A 17369-nucleotide genomic window follows, 5' to 3' on the forward strand; every position below is an offset into this window, starting at 1 on the left:
TTTTGTTGAGGGGGAGAAAAATTTGAGGGGGAGTTTTTCCACTATTTTACTTTTTGCTTATGATAAAAAAGGGGGAGAAGAATAATACAAGGGGAGAAGTATAAATTATTACAGGTATTGCTAACCTTGTTGTTGTTTGTTAGCTTGTATGTTTTGCAGGTAAGCCAAACTTGCTTTTAAAATTGAATTTTTGATCATCATCAAAAAGGGGGAGATTGTTACCAATAAGGAGTATTGGTAAATCTTGAAGAAATTTGTTTTGATGATGCTACAAGAAGTTTTAGTTGAAGAAGATATTAGAATTAGTTAAAAGCAATTTGTAGAAATTAAATGTAGTAGGAAATTCTTGTAAACCTTGTAAACTTGCATTTTTAACTGCAATAATCGATTATGGAATGGCAATAATCGATTATCACAGAGTCATACAGGAATAATCGATTATCACTTCATATAATTGATTATCACATTTTGAAAACCCTGTAACGGACTTGAATAATCGATTATCACTTACAATAATCGATTATTCGTGGCAGTTGAAACTTAACCTTAGATATTCAGTGCAGCTGGCTATATAGTGGTTTTTCTGTGAAGAGAAAGTTGAACTCTGAGCTTTTTGAGAATACAGTGAGTCTGAGGAAGTTCTAAAAAGCTAGTTCAAGTGCTTTGCCTGGTCTCGTGAATAGGAGAAGCTCGCGTTTCGTGTGTCGATAGTCGGAGCGGTTCTCTTCGAGTTGGCAAGGTGATCATCTTCCGGTTCGTTCGTCGAAGGAAGGTTTTATCTTTTCTTTTATTCAATCTTATTGTAAATTTGCGAAACTGATTTTAGTGAAAACGTTAATCACTTTTTATAGTGATTAACAACTGGACGTAGATTCTTTTGAATCGAACCAGGATAAAAATCCAGTGTATCAATTTTTCTACTCTCTTTACTCTTTACTTTTTACGCATGTTAACTGTTTGATAAATTTTCTCAAAGAAAATTGCTTTTCTAAAACGGACCATCAAAACTTGATTTGTGACCGTAACACGCTTTCTGCTTTATTAATTTATTCCGCTGCGCGACTCTATAAAGGTACCGATTGTTCCAACAGTGATTGGTTTGCCAAAATTGAAATTTGAGAAAGATAAATTATGTTCTATATGTCAAAAGGGAAAACAAACCAAATCTTCTTTCTCATCCAAAAGCATGATTTCTACATCAAAACCTCTAGAACTTTTGCATATGGACTTGTTTGGTCCATCTAGAATTAAAAGTTTTGTTGGAAACTATTATGCACTTGTAATTGTTGACAATTACACTAGGTTTACTTAGACATTTTTTTTAACTTTGAAAAGTAAAGCTTTTAAAGCATTCAAAACCTTTGCAAAACGTGTTCAAAATGAAAAAGATTTGAAAATAAAAACTTTGAGAAGTGATCACGGTGGTGAATTTAAAAATGAATCCTTTGAAAATTTTTGTGATGAACATGAAATTACTCATAATTTTTCTACTCCTATAACACCTCAACAAAATGGGGTTGTTGAAAGGAAAAATATATCATTAGAAGAATTAGCTAGAACTCTTCTGAATGAATCAAATGTACCTAAATATTTTTGGGTTGATGCAGTTAGTACTGCTTGTTATGTGCTAAACAGAATACTTATTAGGCTTGTTCTTAAATTAACTCCTTATGAATTTTTTAAAGGAAGAAAACCGAATATGTTTCATTTAAGAATCTTTGGATGCAAATGCTTTGTATTGAATAATGGTAAAGATAATCTGGGTAAATTTGATGCTAAATCTGATGAAGCAATCTTCTTGGATTATTCTTTAACAAGCAAAGTATAGGGTGTATAATAAAAGAACTTTGATAATTGAGGAATCAATGCATGTTGTCTTTGATGAAATTGTGGAGCTTGAGGTGAACCCTCCTAAGTCAAATAAACCAATTGCAGGTGATGAGGATTATTTAAGGGAAGCTCTTGAAGAGTTGTATGAAAACAATCCCATGGAAACTCAAGTTGAACATCAAGCAGTTGATCCCAAGAGCTATAACCAACCACGTGGACTTTCTTTGGACAACATCATTGGAGACATATCAAAAGGGCTAACTACTAGACATAATCTAAACAGGTTTTTCTTAACAGTAGCTTTTGTTTCTCAGAAAGAACCCAAGAATATAAAAGAAGCTCTTCAAGATGATAAGGGGTGTGTGATAAGTGTCACAAATTAGATATATTGAGCACTTATTTTAATCTCCTTTAATGTGTTTTAGAGTAAAATCTCATGGAAAGTTGTACAAAATGTATATATGATTGATTTTATATCAATATGAGTGTTTTTGTGTGTTTATTTTGCAGATGAATAAGGATTGGAGAAGAGAAAGAAGTCCCTGAAATTTCACTGTTACTATTCATCGAGCACTATTCATCGGGCACTATTCATCCGTTGACCGGCACTATTCACTATTCAAAATTTGACTCTTTTTACTATTCACGCGTGGACCAGTCGCCCAGCCGGAGGGAGCCACTCGCCCAAGTGAGCCACTCGCCCAACGAGCAGGAACCACTCGCCCAGCGACCAGGATGCACTCGCTCAAGCGAGTAGACCTTGCTCGCCCAGCGAAAAATCACTTATGCTTCTTCTCTTTAAAAACGCGAACCAGAGGCAGAGGCAGCAGTTTCTTGACGGAGGGAACTCTGCAGCAGCTCTTCCAGCTCGAGTTTGGTGATTCTAGGACGCAGGAACACCATTTTTCACCATCCAATCCATCCATTTTCTTCTATCTTGCTTCCGTGATGTCTAGGAGTAGCTAAAACTCCATTTCATTGGGGTTGAAAGTAATGTATCAAAACTCTATGTAAACTTTCTGTTTTATGCTTAATCCTTTATGAATCTTTTGTTCTATGCTTGTTATTCATGCTTAATGATGGAAATCTGAGCTATTAGAGTGATTTGAATCATTGGGAAATGCTAGGATCAAGGACATAGGTAGAACAACCGGTAGAACTTAATTTTAGACATAGATTGAGGACTTTTGGGCATCAATAACATCGGTCTTAATGCAAATCTGAATTCTAAGGGATTAGAATTTCTGTTAAAAGATTTAGAGCTTGTCATCTGAGGAATTAGAGACTTGTCTGCTTATGATGTTGATGCATGATTCTTGAGGAATTGTATTTGATACTAAAGAATACTGATTTTGAACATGATATTCAACCCCAATGAATCTAAACTCGACTGTTTTTACCACTTTGTATATCTATAATTTAATCTGTATTGTGTAGAAAAATACATTTGATAATTCTATTTGACGTTAAATTAGTAAACTTTCACAATTATCTAATCAAACAAATCTCTTGGGAAACGATATTCGGACTTACCGGTTTATTACTTGAACGATTTGGTACGCTTGCCGAACCCTCAACAGTGTGTTGCTATGCAAGAAGAGTTAAATCAATTTGAAACGAATGACGTTTGGGAACTTATTCCTAGAAAAGAAGACTATCAAGTCATAGGGACAGAAAGAGCACCAAAAGAGAAGGCTACAAAAGGTCGCAGCACGCTTGGGCGCCCTTTTCTGGGCCTTGCGCGCAGATTGTCTCGCAATCACGCTTGGGCGCCCTTCCTGGGACGTTGAGCGTCAATCTTCATGTAACGTTTCACACATGGGCACCCTTCCTGGGGCACTGAGCGCCACTCCTCTCGCAAGCTCGCTTGGGCGCCCTAAGTAGGGGCGTTGAGTGCTGACAATGTTGGCCCGTGATCCAATTTTGACAAAAGTGACACAAATTCAGAATTTTCCAATTATCCGGAGGCAGAAGTAGATGTGGAAGCTCTCCTCTTCAGTTTTTAGGGTTTATCTTTCATTCCCATTCCATTGTTCATCTAGTTTCTCCATGACAAGGGGGAACTAACCTCAATTTGTTGTTGGGGGGTTATGTAACCTTGTGAACTCTCATGTATTTGAATTGGTTTTAATTGATATATGTTTCTTTCATCAATTGTTATCTCCTTTGCTCTATGCTTGTTATGTTTTGAACATTCATGGCATGATTTTATGTAACCTTGTTATGATTTTATGATCTCCCAAAAGCAATATTGCCTAGGGATGCAAGGGATTGTGTTCTAGTAATTAAGGATAGGCTTTCTTCGTCGAGGGATCAGGTTTTAAGTAATTTAGAAAGTGACGTTAACAATTGACTGAAGAAGATGAATTCTTATATGCTTGAGAGTAAACTAGGTGAAAGCTAAACCCCAACAACATACTCATCTCATAATTACAATTTTATTCATTCACCTTTGTGTTTTTCTTCAATTGATCATTCATGTTTAATTTATTGTTTTTTCATCCAAAACCCTAAATTGTTCTTAAAAGTCTGAATTAGTTAAGTAATCACATGACTATTTAGTGTCGTGAGTCTCTTGGGAAACGATACTTGGTCTTACCGAATATTATTACTTGATACGATTCGGTACACTTGCCGAGGGCTTAACAGACCTATGCCCCAGTAGTCAGGTTAGAAGCAATTAGACTTTTACTTGCTTATGCCTCATTGATGAAATTTAAACTGTATCAAATGGATGTAAAAAGTGAATTTTTGAATGGTTTTATAAAAGAGGAGGTATTTGTTAGTCAACCTCTTGGATTTGAAGATTTTAAATTTCCTGATCATGTGTATAAACTAAAAAAGGCATTGTATAGCCTTAAACAGGCACCTAGGTCTTGGTATGAAAGACTTAGTACATTCTTGATTGAGAATGATTTTTCTAGAGGTAAGGTTGATTCAACCTTATTCATTAAGAAAGTAGGAAAACATATTTTGATTGTTCAAGTATATGTGGATGATATTATATTTGGATCTACTGATGATTCATTATGTGAGGGCTTTTGCAAATATAATGCAATGTGAATTTGAGATGTCTATGATGGGTGAACTGAATTTCTTCTTAGGATTACAAATTAAGCAAATGGAAGGTGGAACCTTAGTTTCCCAAACCAAGTATTGTAGAGAACTACTTTAAGAAGTTTGGTATGGCTACCTGTAAAGAAGCCAATACTCCTATGGCAACCTCTTGTTACTTAGATAAGGATGAATCTGGAGAAAAAGTGAATCAAACTATGTATAGAGGAATGATAGGATCTCTGTTGTATTTTACTACTAGTAGAGCTGATATTATGCAGAGTGTTTGTGTATGTGCTAGGTACCAAGAAAATCCCAAGGAGTCTCATTTGACTACGGCTAAGAGAGTGTTAAAATATCTTAAAGGAACCACCTCCTTTGGACTTTGGTATCCTTCTGATGCTACACCTAGTTTGATAGGTTATTCTGATGCAGATTATGGGGGCTGTAAAATAGATAGGAAAAGTACTAATGGTACTTGTCATTTTCTGGGTTGTTCTTTAGTGTCTTGGCACTCAAAGAAACAAGCATGTGTAGCCTTCTCTACCACTGAAGCTGAATATATAGTTGCAGGCAACTGTTGTGCCTAAATCTTCTAGATGAAACAACAATTGAAGGATTTTGATATCTTCCTCGATCACATTCCTTTGAAATGTGACAACACTAGTGCAATAAACCTAACCAAGAACCTCATAATGCACTCTAGAACTAAGCATATAGAGATTAGACATCACTTCTTAAGAGATCATATCCAAAAAGGTGACTGCAAAATAGAATATATTGATACTTTGCATCAATTAGCAGACATTTCTACAAAAGCCTTGCCTAAGGATAGATTTTATGAATTTAGAAGAGAGTTAGAGTATAAGACATATCCTAGAATTAAGATTTCTGAATTTTTCAGGTTTTTCATAATTTCAGTGTGTTTAATCGATTATCACAAGGGTGTAATCGATTATTATGAGCTTCTAAGAAAAGCCTTAGGTTCGAAAATAATCGATTATCGCATGAAATAATCGATTATCCTGACTCGCACCCAAAATTGGGCATTCATGAACAGATAATCGATTATCTTCATTAATAATTCATTTTCATGCAATTTCTGAAAATTAATTGTTGAACAGATAAACGATTGTCACTTACAATAATCGATTATCATAGGTGCAGATTCGAAAATAGAGTCGTTACAACGGCTATAAATGGCTAGTTTTTCGATTTTTCTTATAAATAACCCTTCATAATCGATTAACAATCACTTCTTTGCAACCAAAACTCTGTCCAACTCATTTTTGCATCAAAATCCCCTCTTCCTCTCATCACTTTTCACATATCAAACTTTCTCTCATCTTGTCATGGCTGAAACAAGAAGACCTCGTAGAAGGGCTGCTGGAGCTTCTTCATCCAGACCCCGTGCTCCTTGCCCTATGACCATTGATGGATGGATCTCTGATCAAGAGGAGCATGCCGAATATTTTCACTTCATGCAAGAGCGTCGGATTATGGTTGTCAAGTTCATCCGATTAGACTTCTACAGATTCTATGGCTTCCAATTCCCAGACCTCTTTGGAGCCCAAGGTCTAACTCATCTTGTAGAACAAAAAGGGTGCATATACCCTGATCTCATCAGAATGTTCTATTTCAATTTGAGGTACCGCGATGGAATCATCACAACTAAGGTGAAAGGAGTTCCCATTATTTTGGATAAAGACATTTGAACAAATGTTGCACAACTCACCATTTGAGATGATGTTGTGAAAGTTCATCTTGGGGTACCAAATTTCAACCATTCTCCTTGCTGTAAAAACAAACTTACCTTTAGATTCGGTTCGTTACTCATAAACAGCTTATCAATATCATTAATCAGATATCTTTAATTTTTTACCAATGAGGTGCATTAGTATTTTAAAGATAATGATTTTGATGATGCTGCAAGAGAAGAACTCGAAGAATCAAGTTGTAATTCATTTAAAAGCACTTTTGTAGATTGAAAATGTATTAGGAATAACTTTAAACATGTAAACACTTAGAAATTTCATGTCTTTAGGATATCTACTCATATAATCAATTATTTGATGTAATAATCGATTATCACGAGCCTTCTTGAAAAACCATTGCTCTCGCAATAATTGATTATTGCTTAAAATAATCGATTATCCTGGTCCTAATGAGAACTGCCCAAGTCTCGCAGATAATCGATTATTCCTTAGGATAATCGATTATCACTCTTTTGAAAACCCTGTAACAGACTGGAATAATCGATTATTACTTACAATAATCGATTATCATTGGCAGTTGTAATGGGTCATTTTAATTTCAGACCAATGGGCTATATATAGTTGTTTTAAACCCTGGGAGGGTTTATCTAAGTCATTTGAAAATATTGTGTGATCTGAGGAAGTTCTCAAGTGTTAGTTCATTGCTCTTGTCAAGTCTTGTGAATAGGAGAAGCTCGTGCTTTGTGTGTCAAAGGTCGAAGCAATTCTCTTCAAGTTGGCAGAGTTATTTTCTTCTGGTTCGTTGGTCGAAGGAAGAATTTTGTTGCACTCTTCCGGTTCATCTGTCGAAGGAAAGTGGTCGTTTTCTGCTTCCGGTTCGTTTGTCGAAGGAAGTTTCCTTCTGGTTCATTTGTCGAAGGAAGGTTTTTCTTTTCTATTTTTATTCACTATTGTAATCTGTGAAACTAATTTTAGTGAAACTATTAATCACTCTTTATAGTGATTAACAACTGGACGTAGAATCTGTTGATTCGAACCTGTATAAAAATCCTCTGTGTGATTTTTTCTACTTCCTACACTCTTTACATTTTCTGCACACCAACTGTTTGATAAAACGTTTGTAAGAAAATTAAAAAAACAATTTTTTTAAAAAATTGACCGAACAAGCGCTTAATCGGTATTGTACTCTGAGTATTAATATTTTCGCTGCGCAAATCGGTATTGGTTGTTCCAACATAATTAATATCATTCTACTATTATTTTATCATTTACTGGACTGTTGGCCCAATAATAACTTAAACGCTGGCCCAATTATTGTTTAATCATGAATAAAACAATTTAACGTGGTTGACTTCCATTTGTCGTGTCAGGCATACCTAGCGGTCCTGAATGTCAACCGTTCGGTCTATGTTATGTACCCTACATATGTATGATATAAAGGAGAGGTTGAACGGTTAAGCAGATTAAATATTGGGTCAGCGCTTAAATTGTTGATGATTAGGCCAACACTTAAATTATTAGTGTTGGACCAACACTTAAGTTATTGTTATTAGGCCAATGGTTTGGGCAAATAAACAGTTAATGAAATAATAACAAAATGATTAAAGATATTAATAACTGATTGCAGGATAAGGAAACTGATTATGAGTAATAGATCGAAATTAAAGGTAAGTTCGTTTTGTTAGGCCTATGCCAGTTTATAATCCATGAAATAACTTATAGATAGAAGGCTAAGCCGCAAGGTAAGCAAGTTTAACTAATTTTGAGTACTCACTCTATTGAATATCATCATTATTATCATGTGAAGTCATTGCCTTGAGCGTCTGAGTGCCTTTTGCAAGTACCTCCCACCTGGCTCGAATTAGAAGAATTTGAAGTAGGAGATTCAGAGTTCAGAAAATAAGGAACACGACAACAGAAAGGTATGTCTTTCGACTCTACACATATCCATACAGAAACACTACCCTTAACCAAAAACCAAACGAGTAGGGCAAGGAGAAGGCATGACCAAAGCTTTCAAATGATCCAAACATCTTCACCCACATAACACGTACATGTGTGGCTCACATTCCTAACCAATTTGACAATTCCTAACACTACAAAAATAATGTATAATAAAAGGGGTTAAATTCCGACGGCTCTGAAAACCTCGGATAATTTCCGCCAGATTTTTCCCAAACCACAGTTAAGTTTGTAATTTTTCTTTTTTAAATATATCTCTGGCGGTTTTCTTCTAAACCGCCCTTTTTAAGTTTTCAATCTATATTTTTTAATAAACTCACATTTTTTAAAGTTATATTTCCAGCAGTTTCGTAATAAAACCTATGGTGTAATTGCTAAAGAAATTCTCTCGAATCCTTCTTATTAACTCACTTTCCTCTTTCTTCTTCTCCATTTTTCATTTTGTTCTCCACTATCTTCACATTTTAGCATCTCCTTCTCCAGTCAGTTGTCCAGTTTCCATCTTGTTCGTGTTCACAGTTCAGCATCATCTTGTCCACTGCAGTTCTCGACTTGCACTCCTTTTGCGCAATTCGTCAGGGAGTGTGCGACGGTATCCTTCGTCATCGGCCCCTCACCGGTAAGTTCTCTTTTCTACAATCGCTAATTTCTTCGCCTCTCGTTTCAGGAAGTGTGCGATGGTATCTTTCGTTGGTGGCCCCTCACCGGTAAGTTCTCTCTTCTACAATCCCTAATTGCTTCGCCTCTCGTTTGAACTCCGTTTTCCATCACGCTACACTATTTCGAAAACCCTAGAAATTAGGGAACCTAATCCTTATTGGAATTTTGCGAAATTAGTTTTACAAATGTGGATAGAAAATAGGGTTGGATGCAAAGATTTTATATATTGAAGCTTTCACTATTTTGAAGTTTATGAATCTCATTCATTTGTTTTACTCAATATAGCTCCAATGTTTATTAGACATAATTGATGTAATTCTTTCCATTAAATACATCCTAGCTCCATTATTATTCCCAGTTGGCAAAAGGTTTAGGATTTTGAGGTTGTAACCACACTCTGCATCATGTCAAACTAAAACTGCAATTTCTGAAGTTAAATCCCCTCACTTCCATTGGAGTCTGTATTAAAGCAGATGAAGTGATATGTTAGTTAGTAGGATTAAGTCTTATTATACCTTGAAAAGAGGTTACAGTGAGTGAGTAAAATAAATCTTATATATTGATGAGGTCATGATTTGAGTAAGATGAATTTCATAATTCATGTCCACACTATGTAACTGAAATGATGTAATGTTGTGGTAAGAGGGTTGGGTTGTAATTTGACGGGATGCGAATTTTCTTACTGGGTGCAACATTTTGAATTTGAGAATGGTACTCATGCTTGCACAGTTATGGGGTAAGTTTATAATGAGTAAACAGGGGAGAACTAGATCAGTTGATATGTTATTTTTCCAATGAATGATTAACTCTAAAATGGGAGTACCGCCATCAGGCCCTTGGGAAACAAAATAAAGCATTATATTTGGTAGGTTGAGTTCAGTTGGTGGGAGTTTCAAATTTATTTATTATTGGAAGAATTGTTACGATTTTTGTTTAAGGGTGAAGAATCTTCTTTTAAGCATTCTCACAAAGGAACTCCGTCTCACAAAGGAACAATCTCGCTCCTTGAAGAAAGTTTCAGCCAAAACCACACCCTAAACCCAGTAAGTAACCCTCTAAACTTTCTCTCGTTTATTAAATATGTCATTTAGATAATTAAACACTAGGGCTGTACATAACTCATGCTTCTTAATTACGTGATAGACTTCCAACCTTTCTGCATTCAAGAGCCAAAAATTTCAGGGGACAATAAGCTTTGAATTGAAGACCAAATTAATAAAGTTGCACCCAAAGTTCCAGGAGCTGACACATGAAGATCCTTACAAGCACATCAAGGAGTCTTCACTTAAAGATGAAGAAGAGCAACATAATTTGATTGTAGTGTAACCTGCCATGATTGGATACTATAGCTGTATCATCTTAAGGGTACATGTTTGTATAGCTTAGGTTTCACTTTCAATGATCATGTTTTGTTCCTGGATGCACACCAAATGGCTTTAGATAAGGTAGCAAGAGCGAAGGGAAATAGGAAAATGTTTTGGTCATTGCCATTAGGTTTTGTCAATTATTTTTTTACTTACTACATTTAAAACGTTGACCTTTTGGTGATGGTAGAGTATAATAACTTATTTCTCTTAATATATGTTTAATTTCTTAGTAGAAAAACTATTCTACTAAATTCTTCCTAGAATTGTGATAAGTCTGTTTTTTATTTTCAAAATTCAATCTTTTTATTTCTTCATTTTTAATAATCAAATAAATTATAAATAAAAAAAAAATATCTGCTTACATTGCGAGTGGTTTTGGAACCTTTGCTAGTATCAGTGTTGTAGTTTCCGAGGGTTTTTGAAAAAACCTCGTAAATAACGGCAGTTTTCTGGAAAACCTCCCACAAGCAGTGCGGTTTTGCTAAACCAAGCTAGTTCCGGTGGTTTTCAAAAACCCCCGCAAATAGCGGTCGTCTTTTGGAAAAACCCGTAAATATTGTGATGGTGGTTTTGAAGTGATTTTCCCAACTTCGGAGAATATATTTATCAAGGGTCGATAATGCAAAAAAAACTCTGGTAAAATTTTATGTTTTTGTTGTATAACCAAGTAAAATAATCATAAAAAAGTAAATTTTTATATTTATAAAGAAAAATGAAAGATAATTTAAAATATTACGACTAGCTACAAATTTAATTGGTGAATTTATTATATTTTATTTGCCAAAGCCATACAATCTTCCAATTTGTATTACTTCTTGAACAGAAAGAACCGATTATATTAATTGATTATATAACATAATTGCGTATAATTTAGATTTTGTAACAATTACTAATAGTTTATTATATTTATAATTGGTAATAAAGGTGTCATTTTAATTATTATTCAGTGTACACAGTTTGTTATTCGATCTCCATAAATATAATTTATTTTATTATTTTTTATTTTTGTAAGAAAACTATCTATAATAAATAATAATTATCGTTGAATGCAATGTAATTACAATACTATACACTTACTAAAAATATATAGTTTTATATCATTTTTTTTTTAATTTTCATATAAATTTTAGTAATTTTTTATTTTAATAATTGTTATAACATTTAATTTTGAAATACATTTTTTTTATTTTCATTAGTTATAAAAGAAAGTTAATACACATAAATTTCCTCATTTTTTTTATAGGCTTAATACCTCTGATGGTCTCTATTTTCGTCAAGTGTGTTTGATTTGGTTCCATTTTTTTGTTCTGTTCAATGTTGTCAATGTAATTTTTGTTCAATTTAGTCTTTTTTAAGACGACGTTTAAATCGGCCAACTGTCCAGCTGTGCAATAAATGACACATCATCATTTACACGTCATCATCATCTCCTACCTCCAGAAACCCTAATTTCCCCTAACCTTAACCGCCGCCACCACGCTCCCTATCAGCCACCATCTTTGCACCTCCATCATCAAACATTTCGAAACCCTAACCAGATGGTCGTGCTGCCACCACCACTGTTCATCTTCTCCATCCAACAACCACTCAAAAACACCACCATGACCATCTTCCCCTTCCTCCACCGTTAATCACCATCAACATCTTCTCGCGACAACCATGACCACTGCAACGAGATTGCGAGGCATACGCGAGCTCATCTTCTCTATCAAGTCTTCAACCTGCAAAGGGAAATACAAAGAATGAAAAAGCCAATTGGATCAGAATCGCTGCCACAAAAGCATCATTCTCCATCAATCTTCATCTTCTCTAGCCATCGCGAAGCTACTCTTCAAACTTGCAAGTAGAAAGAAACCAGAGAAACCAAATCGCAAACAAGCAACCATGAGCCAGATTCGCATCGCGACGCTCCTACATTTCGAAACCCATTCAATTTTCCTCTCGCGGCGGCGTAGGCGTAAGGAAGCCTTTCCCCATTATATTCAAAAACCCTAATTTTTTGGGTGGGGAAGGGACTGCCACATGGCAGTCTCTCATTGGCTGTGTCATGTTTCAGTCAAGGCAAGTCAGCACTGATATACACAACTGGATAGTTGACCGTTAACGATTTAAATGTCGTCTGCAAAAAGAACTAAATTAAACAATAATTACATCCTTTATGACAACATTGAATAGAAAAAAAAAACTGGAACCAAATTGAACACACTTGACGAAAATAGGGACCAAATTTAACAAAACCTTTGCATGAACCATAAAAAATTGACACATAACAAAATTATTTATATTAAAATCATTTAATATTAAATTAGTCAAGTTTTACTATTTTTAAATCACGAATACTTCTTAAAAGTTATTTTCTAAGTTTTGATAATTGACCAAGATACATCATCATTATTCAATAATTATTAATTATTTATTAATGAAAAAGAAGTTAATTTGTAGAAAAACATTAATAATTTCATAATAAAAAATCAAATTCACTTATTATATAATTAATGCAAACGTTATTTTAAAATAAAATAGAAATGTAAAATTAAGTCATTTACTAATTATTTCTTAAATAAACGGATCTTTTCTCTCTCTATTGATATTGTTTCCGTTGAAAGGGTCTGAAGGTCAGTTGTCCTTCCTTCCACTCTAATGGTTTGTTGACCTGAAGAAGACACTCTGACGCATATATGTTTCATTATAATGCAAACCATTAATGTCGTATATTCATATTTGATACCGCGATCCAATCATTATATTCATATTTGATATAACAATCAAACCATTAATACTTGCTAATATACCTGTCAACTACCCATAAATGACCGTTGCACTCTTAATTAGACTTTAATTACCTAAATCGGCTACCTCGACCGATCGGCTACCCCTACCGATAAGTTGATTTTCATTGTAGTTAATTTAGTTAAGTTTTATAAAAAAAAATCATTAAAATGGTAAACATGTTATTATCAAATATTCAATATTTAGAAAGAAATGATAATTGTATAAATTTTAAATTAAATTACTAAATATCAATTAGATATTAAAATAATGAAACTGAATTATACAAAACTATTTATATTAAAATCATTTAATATTAAAATAGTCCAGTTTTACTATTTTTAGGGTTAAATATGTTTTTAGTCCCTAAATTATTGGTCGTTTCTGGTTTTCGTCCCTCCTTCAAAATAAGGTACAATTTGGTCCTCATTCTTTAAAAAGCGTTCGTTTTAGTCCTCAAAATTTTGTTTTTGGTCCTCGTTTTAGTCCTCGAAACGTTCGTTTTGTCGACTAAAACGAACGTTTTTTAAAGAATGAGGACCAAATTGTACCTTATTTTGAAGGAGGGACGAAAACCAGAAACGGCCAATAATTTAGGGACTAAAAACATATTTAACCCCTATTTTTAATTCACTACAACTCCTAAAATGTTATTTCCTAGATTTTTACAATTTATCAAGATACATCATGATTATTTAATAAATATTAATTATTTATTAATGAAAAATAAAGAAAAAAACTTAATTTACAGAGAAAACATTAATAATTTGATAATAAAAAATCAAATACATTTAATATATAATTAATGTAAACTATTAATTTAAAATAAAATAAAAACGTAGAATTAAGTCATTTACTTATTTCCTAAATAAATAAATAGATCCTTTCTCTCTCTATCAATATCTATTATATATATTATGTGATGTATGAATCGATTTTTATCCCATTTCTAACAAACAGTGAATTATAGAAAAAAGAAAAGAAAAGAAGGCAATAATGAGATTTGCTTTGAACGTATTGATGATTTTCATTGTGTCTTTGTTTTTGTTTCAAAGCTCAAATGGTTCTGATCTTATCTCTAAAAATTGCAAGGAGGCCTCAAAGAGATACCAGAAATAATTACGTTTACGTATGACTTCTGTGTTGCATGCCTTGAAGAAGCCACTTATAAGTTACATCCACCACCAACCAACCTTGAAGATCTTGTGGGCATTTTACTTACACTTTCCAAGAACAATGTAACCAATGTGTTTTCCATTATTTCAAAGCTCTCGAAGGACAAAAGTTTGGATAAATTTACAATTGCGACCTTACAAGAATGTTATGAATTGTACCAGGGAAGCCTAATGTTCTTAAAAGATATTATATCCAAGGTATATCATGATGATAGTTTCATGTTAGGTGAAATATTAAATTCTTCTGAAGTCTGTAACGATAATTTAAGTGCTAAGTGGAGAGGTGGAATATCTCCTTTGTCAAAGGAATACAAAATCTTCTCCCAACTCATTTGGATTACTCGTGTTTTCGTCATTATTATAGCGGAAACTTGAAATGTCTTATTTAATAATGATAATAATAAGAATTAAATATTTTTTTTGTCCCTTATAATCCCTTTTCAAAATTTTGACCTAATTTAGTCCACAAACTTTATAAATGCGTAAATTTAGTCCTTTATTTGGTGTTTCAAATGTTTTTTATGATAACATTTGAGTTTTTTTTACATCGTTTGACATATTTTCACTTCAATGTTAATTGAGAAACGCGTTTCAAACATCAAATAAACTTAACAAAATTTGATTAAAAGGACTAAATCTAAGCAGTTCTAAAAATGAGAGACTAAATTGGTCCAAAGTTTCAAAGAGAAACTAATTCTAATTTTTAGTGTAAGTTCTAATTTTTACTGAAAGTTAAAAGACTAAAATGATATTTAACCTTAATAATAATACATCAGTGATAAAGCATGTTAATTTAATTTTAAGTTGAAATGATTATTGGGATTGAAATTATGCTGCTTGAGTACATCTCACACGTTAATAGTTCTTTTTATACATCAAATAGAATCAATTAATAATATTAAAATTATAATTAAATATACTTTTAGTCTTTAATTTATTTTTAAAATAAATGTATATTTATTTTTCATTGTACTTTATAAAAAGAATGTAAAATATCATTCTTATCAAATAAAATGTAAAATATTTTTCATGAGACAGACAAAATTTTGCACTTATAACCTTGGTATTTTTTGTGAAAGGTATTTTTGCATGATATATTCAATTTAAAAAAATGATAATTGTATAAATTTTAAATTAAATTACTAAATATCAATTAAATATTAAAATAATGAAACTTAATTATACAAAACTATTTATATTAAAATCATTTAATATTAAAAATTTTAAATTCACTACAAATCCTAAAATGTTAGTTTCTAGATTTTTACAATTGATCAATATACATAATGATTATTTAATAATTATTAATTATTTATTAATGAAAAATAAAGAAAAGAACTTATTTGCAGAAAAACATTATAATTTGATAATAAAAAATCAAATGCACTTAATATATAATTAATGTAAACCGTTAATTTAAAATAAAATATGTTAGAGCAATGCATTAGAACGATCAGTGAACAATAAACAAAGAGAGGGTGAATTGGTTTCTTATTGCAAATTTATGTCTTTAATAATTTTCTCTTAATTTTAATTTTCTTAGACAAATAATTAAAATAATAAGAAAGGGAATGAAGAAAGAAAATTGCACAGATAATTTTATAATGATTCTGATCACAAAAATCATAAGTCCAATTGTTAATCCTAAACGGAGATTAACTTTTCATTATCACAAAGCCAATAAACTTTTACAATCACATCAAAAGATAAGTATAAGGGTTTAGAAAACACCTCTCTTGCTACCACAAGAGATTAAACTCGCTTCCCCTAAAGGCCACAAGGGATGAACACTTCTGCTGAATGATTCACAAAGGATGAACACTTCCTTTGAATCTTCACAAAAGATGACAAACTTCACTCAATCACAATTCTAGTGAAAGTTCTCACTCTATGCCAAGAACAAGTTCTCAAAGCAGAATCACAAGGGTTACACAAACCCTAAGTCATACTTTTCACAGTTTACACAAATAGATATATGTTGTTCGTGTTTTTGAACGAGTCTAACACTAATATATAAAGACCTCACTCAATGACATTACCAAAAAACTTTTGTTAGCTTTTTCTCGCATGATAATCGATTATCTAAATAGGATAATCGATTATGCATTTAATAAATGTACAACGGAAAACAATCTAACACCTCATTTTAGAGTGTCACGAATCATATTTAGAGTAAGATATTTCAAAATCCTTTTAACGCAAAAAAACTGTGTCAATTAAAAATTTCGACATTTGAATATTGCAGAATTTAAACAAAGTTCTAACTTCACCAAAAATAGAATCCGGTTACAAAATCCCAAAAATTAACCTAATAAATTAAGAAATAAAAAATTAATCCATTTACATTATTTCTAAAATTTTATAACTCAAAGGTTTAAATAAACCCAAAGTTGCTCCCCACTCTCTCATCTTTATCAAGCATCTGAAGAATCTACTACATCTCATGCTCCCGTATAATCAGGTCATCGCAAAACACACGCACAATCACAAACACAAACAAATAAGGGTAAACTACTATAACACAACCAATAACAATAAAATCTATACATAAGAAACAACTCAACTTAATAACAATTAACTGTCTACAACTCTATTCTACTAATAGAATTATTTCTACAACATGATCATTATCGATATTCTCGTTAACTATATCATTAACGTTATCCTTACCAACATCATCTCTAAACACAAAGTCACAACAAATTCTCAACATCATTATGAAGAACATTGGTCTATTTTCTGTACCCAAGCATACCACATGTAACTTCTCCATACAAACTCATAATTATATCACCTCTAATTTTCTCATACAAGTTCATAATCATATCACAAGTAAC

General features: G+C 32.6%; 2 protein-coding genes across 2 annotated transcripts; both read left to right on the forward strand.

Moving 5' to 3' along the window:
• The first annotated feature begins 5015 nt into the window (after positions 1-5015).
• LOC108318887 (secreted RxLR effector protein 161-like) lies at positions 5016-5474 on the forward strand. Its single transcript, XM_017549871.1, has one exon. It carries the CDS (start codon positions 5016-5018, stop codon positions 5472-5474), a length of 459 nt encoding a protein of 152 aa, XP_017405360.1.
• Positions 5475-8908: 3434 nt separating this feature from the next.
• LOC108318893 (uncharacterized) lies at positions 8909-10939 on the forward strand. The gene is made up of 4 exons (XM_017549878.2): positions 8909-9153; positions 9229-9268; positions 10160-10264; positions 10365-10939. The coding sequence occupies exons 2-4, from the start codon at positions 9239-9241 to the stop codon at positions 10545-10547; spliced, it is 318 nt and encodes a 105-aa protein (XP_017405367.1). The 5' UTR covers positions 8909-9153; positions 9229-9238; the 3' UTR covers positions 10548-10939.
• The last annotated feature ends 6430 nt before the right edge of the window (positions 10940-17369 follow it).

Source organism: Vigna angularis, chromosome 9 (assembly GCF_016808095.1).
Source record: "Vigna angularis cultivar LongXiaoDou No.4 chromosome 9, ASM1680809v1, whole genome shotgun sequence".
In the NCBI taxonomy this organism is placed as follows: domain Eukaryota; kingdom Viridiplantae; phylum Streptophyta; class Magnoliopsida; order Fabales; family Fabaceae; genus Vigna; species Vigna angularis.

Coding starts and splice junctions, on each gene's coding strand:
- LOC108318887 (XM_017549871.1), top strand. CDS start 5,016: ATGGCTACCTGTAAAGAAGCCAATACTCCTATGGCAACCTCTTGTTAC.
- LOC108318893 (XM_017549878.2), top strand. CDS start 9,239: ATGGTATCTTTCGTTGGTGGCCCCTCACCG. Junction 9,269..10,159: donor TCGTTGGTGGCCCCTCACCG/GTAAGTTCTCTC, acceptor TTTTTGTTTAAG/GGTGAAGAATCTTCTTTTAA. Junction 10,265..10,364: donor AAAACCACACCCTAAACCCA/GTAAGTAACCCT, acceptor ATTACGTGATAG/ACTTCCAACCTTTCTGCATT.